The following is a 7,677-nucleotide window of genomic DNA, read 5'->3' as shown; positions in this document are numbered from 1 at the left end:
GTTACATGATCAGGTGCACTTCAGGTCATGCTTACCAAATGTAACACAAATTACATATGGCTGAAAAATACACACACACACACACAAGCACACCACAAATTGTATTGTTCTTTTGTTATTTGTCGTTTGCTACATACATTTAAATACGTGGATTCAAATTATTACTATCATCATCATCATCATCATCATTATCACCAGCACCAATCGTCATCACCATCATAGACTGTGAACAGTTCGATATCACTTCAGTGCGAACACACAGGACAGGACGTCCACGTACCGCATGATTGACGCCCCACATGAGAACACTCAGGACTGGATTGCTTGCCCGGAAGACTTCCACTTTCTGATGCACAAAATGCTTCTTCTTGCTCTTGGTTCGAGCGAGCTTAACCACGGGGTGCGAAGCTCCACCGGACTTACCGGGAGAGGACATTTCAGTGGTAACTAAGCCCGAGAAATTCAGAGTTCAAGAAATCGGAATTTCTCTGCGTCAGATACTAACGGCCACCTGTCTCCTTCCGTTCCGTGCGCAACAACCAGGTAAATGTATCGTTTGCGCGTGTCTCTCTATCGACCACTTGTAGCGACTTTACACTTTGTCACTGGCTTAGAGAGGGGTCTGACGATGTTCTCCAAACTCCAAACTCATGGATGGAGCATTAATCCCGCTTTATCCCAGGTGTTCAATCAACACCCAAAACAAAAACTTGCAGTCACTGACAGCTCAGTTGCCAAATGACGTCAGTCTCTAAGCGCGTGCTGAGGGACCGCCCAAATGTCCTCCGCATGGCCCAGTTTGACTGATTGTCAACCGTTAGGTGTCAATAACGCAATATGAATGAACCTTCACCAGTTCCCTGACTAAGTGAGCGTCATCGTCACATTAGAGCGTTTGGACAGGGTTTCAGTTCCATTCTTGTGCACCTCTGGAATGACAATTTGTGATGGCTAACGCCAGTGGTCAGTTGATTTTCATGTGACCTCTCTCTTTCCTTTTCTCTCTCACTGTCTCTCGAAACTCACACAGGCTCAACACACACACACACACACACACACAATACACAACACAACACACACACAACACACAACACACACACACACACAACACACACACACACACACACACACACACACACACACACACACACACACACACACACACACACACACACACACACACACACACACACACACACAGGCATACCCACACACTCAGTCTGCTTTATTCAATTTCTTAACAGCTTGATTAGATTTTCTGAGATCCATTCCTCCACCCAGAATTACTTTTTATTTCCAGTGGGCATATTCTTGTATTCTCGTGTGTGTGTGTGTGTGACTACATCACCGCATGACGTTGTAACATTAATAATAAAAAAAAAGACATATATTTATAAGATCTTTGCACTGCTCCAAAATGATTATGGCCTCAGTTCCAGTATGATAACATTCAGGGCCAACAGTCTGCTCACTCCAGCCCTGTCATGTGAAAGAGATTTTCAGATTACTGTTGCTTGGCTCCAGCCCTGCTCTGTCTCTCAACAAAGTTTGCCTTTGTCCACACTGCAAAAAATGCTTTTCTATCCTAGTGTTATTACTCTTATATTGAGATGAAACATCTAGTTGGTCTTGTTTCTAGCTAAATTGTACTTACCTAGTGCTTTCTTGGTAAGGTTATTTTTACCTATTTCAAGCAAATATTACTTATTTTAAGAAATCTTAACAAGCCAAATTTGCTTAACGCACTGGCAGCCAAATTTGCTTGTTTTAAGCAAAATCCTGCTTAAATATGTAATTATTTGTCTTAAATCTAGAGGGGCATTTTTTGCAGTGCAGGTATTCTCCTTCACAGACATGCATGTGTGCTACAATGACACTTTCAGAAAAGAAAAGGGATCTGTGCCTCTTAAAACGCAGAAAAATAAACAGACCAGCAAAGAAAAAGACAGCAAAAACTTTATTTCCCCCCTCTGTTGGTCATTTCCTTTGAATGTGTATGGCTTCTCGGAGACGATGGATTAACGACACGAGGAGTGATGACACAGGTGTTAACACGTGTACGGCTTCATTCACAAAAGCATTGGCTCACACATGGTTTCGTATTTAATGTGTATTTATTCAAAATCAGTCTTTATCAGCAGTTATCAGCTTGCAAATGGCATTAAAGTTTTCACCCCGTCAGGTGGGATTTCACCATGGTACAAAAAAAGGTACACAAAAGAGATAAATAACAATGAAAATTATATTATAAAAATACAAAGTTTGTTAAATAATTCAATTTAACTTATAGGTTTATAAAAAAGTAAATATACAAACATATCTTGATAAGAGCATTGGTTGCTATGTGTTACACCACAGCGAGCCATAGAGTTTTGGATGGCTATGATGATACTGGTTATGTTGCATCGGTCTTCATTCTATACCACACATCAGTGTGGGAGTTTACACACATTCAGAAATGTTTTACGATGTAGTATCTGCGTGTCGCTTTCTGTGTGAGGTTTGTCAATTTGTTAGCTGTTTGTTTTGAAAAAATTCAAAACTTGAGTATTTGAAAATGTCAGTTTCGAATGTATTTTAAACCAATTTCAAGTTTAGGTCATGTTGGCTACTGGTGTCAGTTTCGCCTCTTCCTCTGTGCCCTTTCAGTAAATACATTTGATGATATTTTTGTGTCTCTTTATGACAAATCTTGTTTTTCTGCTGGTGTAAAAGAAAAGCTGTCCTAAACATATTTACACAATATTTATCCAGACAACTCTATCAAAGTAAATGTCATGAACATGTGCATCTGAATCAAACCAATAGGAGGCCATATGAGACCGAATTAGACCTTTTCTGGCTTCATAACCAAGTGGAGTCTTGCACACAGGAGGGCTTGATGTCGTTGGTCTGGCACTATGTGATTGTATGTTTGTGTTTTTTTTTAGCTGGACAAATCCAGAGACTGACAGACAGACAGACATTCTATCGACTGAGGAAATCAAGGGCACTGTGGCGAATGTTCCTCAATCACACACCCTCACAGGAAACACTGCCATCCTCAGCCGTTCTTGACGGCCTCACTGCTCCAGATTCACTCACACACCAGCACTGGCCACGATGCGTTCTACTTGAGGACTTACACTGCAGAGAGAGAGAGAGAGAGAGAGAGAGAGAGGGAGAGAGAGAGAGAGAGAAAGGGAGAGAGGAAGGGAAACATAAATAAAGATACATTAAATAACCCTTCATGATGACATTTTCACTCAGCAAGCTGACAAAAAGACAGGCTCTGTATCGCACTGTTTTCTATTTTTTTTTTTTACACCGACCTGCTTCTTTCTGTAGAAACCTCTCCTGTCACAGTTGGGGATGTAAATGACCTGATCAGACTGGAAGATCGTTAGCTCCAGACCTTGGAGGATTACATTTTGTTGTTTACGGCAGGGACCCTGAAATCAAACACAAGACATACTATGTATGAGGACATGGCACATCAGGAAGAGTCCAATATTTGTAATATATATACATATACATAATCATTTAAAATGACAATTACCTTTTCATAGTCCTCACTGGGTGTAGATGGCTGGGAGGCTAAAAAGAAAGAAAAATCCATTTATATCTTATGAAACAAAAGCCCCAACAGGAGAATTTCCACCAACTGCGTGCAGTATCATTTATTCACCTCTAGATGGAGACATTTGATAAATGCCACAACATCTGCTGCGCCAAGAATGTATTGTGCAACCACGAATGTAACTCTTCTGTTACTATTAAGAGCGTTGCACACCTGCTTCCAATTCTAGCAAATTTCTTTATTAATAATTAATTCTGTTTGGTTTGGACAGGGCGACGCTTTATCCGATCTACTGATGTACCTTGTCAAACATAAAATAATGCCATCTTCATTTACAGGGGATCATATTGTTTAAAAACAACAACAACAACAGGTGGCCGGTATGCAGATGACGGAATAGCAGTGTGATCGCAGACTCATGTGAGGATCTAAGCATGATGTTTACAGCTGATTCAAGCTGAGCGCTGCAGTTACTTCAGTTAACGCAGATGTTAACACCACATCAAAACAAAACCATTTAAAGTGTGTCAAGGGTGAAGCATCTCTTCCCTTCATCTCAACTCCCATAACACACTCTTTATTTCTCCTCAAAAGTCCAAGCCATTACACAACAATTCTCTCTCTCCCCCTCTCTCTTAAACCATCTGGGTCAGACAGAATAACACATTAAAGGGTCACCCACTTAAGGCAAAGAGTTGAAGCTAGATGACAGAATAACACATTAAAGGGTCACCCACCAAAGACAGAGAGCTGAAGCTAAATAAGACTGCTCTCTTCCTCTCCCCCTTCCTCTCTCTTCCTCCCTCCATCTCTATCTCTCTCTCTCTCTCTCTCGCTCTGTGTGTGTCTCTCTCTCTCTCTCTCTCTCTCTCTCTCTCTCTGTCTCTCCCTCCCTCTCTCTCTTTCTCTCCTCCTCTCTCTCTGTCTCTCTCTCTCTTTCTCTCTCTTTCTCTCCTCATCTCTCTCTCTTTCTTTCTCTCTCTCTCTCTCTCTCTCTCTCTCCCTCCCTCCCTCTCTCTCCCTCCCTCCCTCTCTCTCTCTCTCTTTCTCTCTCTCTCTTTCTCTCCTCCTCTCTCTCTTCTCACGAGTGCCCAGTCATAGCAAAGAACAGATACAGACAGCGCAGCGCGGCCGCGTCGTAAAACAGGGTGGACTCTTTCCTGAGCGGAGAGTACAAATTCAGCATTCCAGCCGAGGCAGCGGTCCAGTGTCTGTCTACGGGTTTGAAATACGCCAGCTACTATGTCTGCTGCTCCCCCCAAGCACGGCCCACCCACAACAAAAGCCACTTCCATCACAATTACCTGCCCATAACTAACACTTTAGTCGAGTTGAATGAGTTGCTCTTCTGACAAAAAGGTTAATTGAAAACATATACATCTTCTAGTGTGCTCTGAACTAAATAGACTATCAAATATTGAAATGGACTGTGGCCAAAGAAAATACAACTTCAGTTCAGTTCAAAGAACCATTAAGGAACACCAGGGTAGGACTCGGTTCTTGGATATCTGAAGACCATTGAATGAACCTTCTCCTGAACAGGCCTACTCCCTTGGATTAGTTACGACCTCATAAATGACAGTCGGAGTATAAAACTGATTTGTGACTCGCTGTGCTCACTGCTGACCAAAAAGCATGGCGATCCACAGACGCATAACACAAGCATGAGTGTGTCGCCCGGCGTTGCCGAGGAAACGCACGTCATCACCTGTGCCACTTCATCGCCGTTCCATTTCAGCGGCTCATCGTTCCTTCAGTCCGCATCACTAACAGGTTGGCTGTGGCTGTGTGTTTCCGTTGGCCACAGCACCCCCGGTGGTATGTTCAACAGCAAGCTCATCCAATACATCTCTCACCCCTCTCTAAGACATCTACCCCCCCCCACACACACACACACACACATCCAATACATCTCTCACCCCTCTCTAAGACATCTACCCCCCCCCCACACACACACACATCCAATACATCTCTCACCCCTCTCTAAGACATCTACCCCCCCCACACACACACACACATCCAATACATCTCTCACCCCTCTCTAAGACATCTACCCCCCCCACACACACACACACACACACACACACACATCTAATACATCTCTCACCCCTCTCTAAGACATCTACCCCCCCCACACACACACACACACACATCCAATACATCTCTCACCCCTCTTTAAAAAATCTCTCCTCTCCACCTCACCCCCCCCCCCCCCCTCACACACACACTTCCATCACAAAGTATGCACTTACATGGCACTTAGCCAGAGCCACAGTCACGCTCTAAATCGTCCAAAGCACAGCTGTCTACAGCTAAGCCGTTCCCAACAATGTCAGTTTACCTGGGGTGAACCGCAAACCAGCCTGACTAGATCCCTGCGTGGAGCCAGAAGATGTAAGGACCCAATGACTGTGCGCAGTTACACGAATCGCCCGGATTCCTTAAGGCTGAGACAGCGAGGTTACGAGCGTCTCTTGAACTTGCCAACTCTCCACAGAGGGGAAATCATGGGTGGGTTCAGTGATACAACACAGCAGGAAAAATTAGAGGGTCAATCAGGGTGAAGCACTTCAGGGATGAAGCTTAATGCGTTTGCCTGACAGGTAAAGAAAGTAGAACGATGAAGGGATTGTAGGATGTTTCACCTGAAATATTTAAATGGTCTATCTTGTAGGGTTATTTTTTTCTGTGTAGACAGAGATACTACAGTTAAGTCCGAGTAACAGTCCGAGTATTGCTGTTAACCATTGGTAGAGTCAGTAATATGTCCATTGAATCAGAACAATGAGAAAAACTTAACAGGTTTAAAAGAAACTTTCATTTAAATACTTCTAACACATAATGAAACACAGAGCATGTCGACATGACTGTCCTGTGTCAATATGGTTTTTAGTCAGGCTCAGATGAATGTTAAACCAAGCGGACCTGAACCTGTACTACTACTGTACTGTAAACCAAGAATCACTGAACAACATGGGTTAAAGACCATCACCCAAGTGGGATTCACAACGCTGAATTAAAGAGAGCAAACACACACACACTCCTCCCTAGCACTTCCCCACTTCCATGAGCACATGGTTAAACTGCGCTGGGACGGGGAAAGGAAGTAAACAATAGAGCTGTCAAAAGGAGTGAAAATAAAGTAACCAATGAGATTGTGGGGCGAAAACATTCCATTCTAAAAATTCCATTCTCCGCTCACTCTGCAAGGATGGAAAGAATGACCACCTAAAGCGGATCCAAACCTCAAAACGTCTTTCCCCCCAAAAGCTACCAATCCCTCTCTCTAAGGGTTTTGGAGTGTTTACCTGTGGTCTGTGGGTTCCCTGTGGTGGCGCTTTTGAGGTTGCTGCAGATCCCTCTGCCCTGGAGCAGGGCTTGGAGCGGGTTGGGGTTGCCCGGCGGGGGGTTGCAGCGTAGCCCCCTGGCGCAGCTCGTGGTATAGACCCCACACGGCTCCCCCTGCCCCAGCGCCGTCGCCACGGCGCTCTCCTCCCCTGGGCGCTCCGACGGCGCGGTGCTCCGGCCCTTGGCATCCCCGCAGGTGGGGCAGCGCCTGCGAAACCCGTGGCGGGGCATGACTGCCCAGGTGGCTGGCACTGCGAGGGGCAGGATCACCAGGAGGGTCAGGAGGTTGGGAAACAGAGGCATTATTATGGTCTGTCCAGAGGCAAAGTCCTGATTCCAAAAAAAGAGGCTGAAACAAGAGAGTGCTGACCAAGAGTGTATGTCAGTCAGCTAGAAGGCTCTGTTCTCTTCTCTTATCTCCTCTTTTCTCCTCTACTCTTCACTTCTCTTGTCCTCTCTTCTATTTTCTCCTTTTTTCTTCTCTTTACTTCTCTTCTCTGGCTGTCCTTGCTCCTTCTGCCCCTTCTACACTGGCGCGCTATTAATTGAAGCTGTGAGGCCGAGGTGGGAGACGCTCCAAAAAGCAGCAACCTGAGACTGATGATCAAGCACAACCAGACTGTTGCCTGGGACACCACTGACGGCAGCTTTTAAAGATCAGAAAGGTGGAGGGTGAGGGAAAAAGAGGAGGGCAGAGAGAGAGACAGACAGAGAGAGAGAGAGAACTTGTGCGTGTGTGTGTAAGTGTGTGTGTCTGTGGGTGTGTGTGT

At 44.7% G+C, this 7,677-nt stretch overlaps 2 protein-coding genes across 2 annotated transcripts in view; both read right to left on the bottom strand.

Annotated features, from left to right (window-relative positions):
• LOC308371100 (phosphatidylinositol 5-phosphate 4-kinase type-2 gamma-like) overlaps positions 1-436 on the bottom strand; it is a gene marked incomplete at both ends in the record, with an annotated part of 10,669 nt that extends 10,233 nt beyond the window's left edge. Inside the window, one exon of the mRNA XM_080845888.1 lies at positions 281-436. Coding sequence (XP_080702014.1) covers positions 281-436 — 156 coding nt within the window. The remainder of the gene's footprint in view (positions 1-280) is intronic.
• A 2,576-nt stretch (positions 437-3,012) lies between these two features.
• LOC308371085 (insulin-like growth factor-binding protein 6) lies at positions 3,013-7,210 on the bottom strand (the record flags this gene model as incomplete). The annotated part of the gene is made up of 4 exons (XM_080845874.1): positions 3,013-3,126; positions 3,312-3,431; positions 3,539-3,576; positions 6,868-7,210. The coding sequence occupies 4 exons, from the start codon at positions 7,208-7,210 to the stop codon at positions 3,013-3,015; spliced, it is 615 nt and encodes a 204-aa protein (XP_080702000.1).
• Between the last annotated feature and the right edge of the window lie 467 nt (positions 7,211-7,677).

Source organism: Sprattus sprattus (genome assembly GCF_963457725.1).
Source record: "Sprattus sprattus genome assembly, chromosome: 10".
Classification (NCBI taxonomy): domain Eukaryota; kingdom Metazoa; phylum Chordata; class Actinopteri; order Clupeiformes; family Clupeidae; genus Sprattus; species Sprattus sprattus.
The sequence above is the reverse complement of the archived record's forward strand: the minus strand, read 5'-3'. Positions and strand labels throughout refer to the sequence as shown.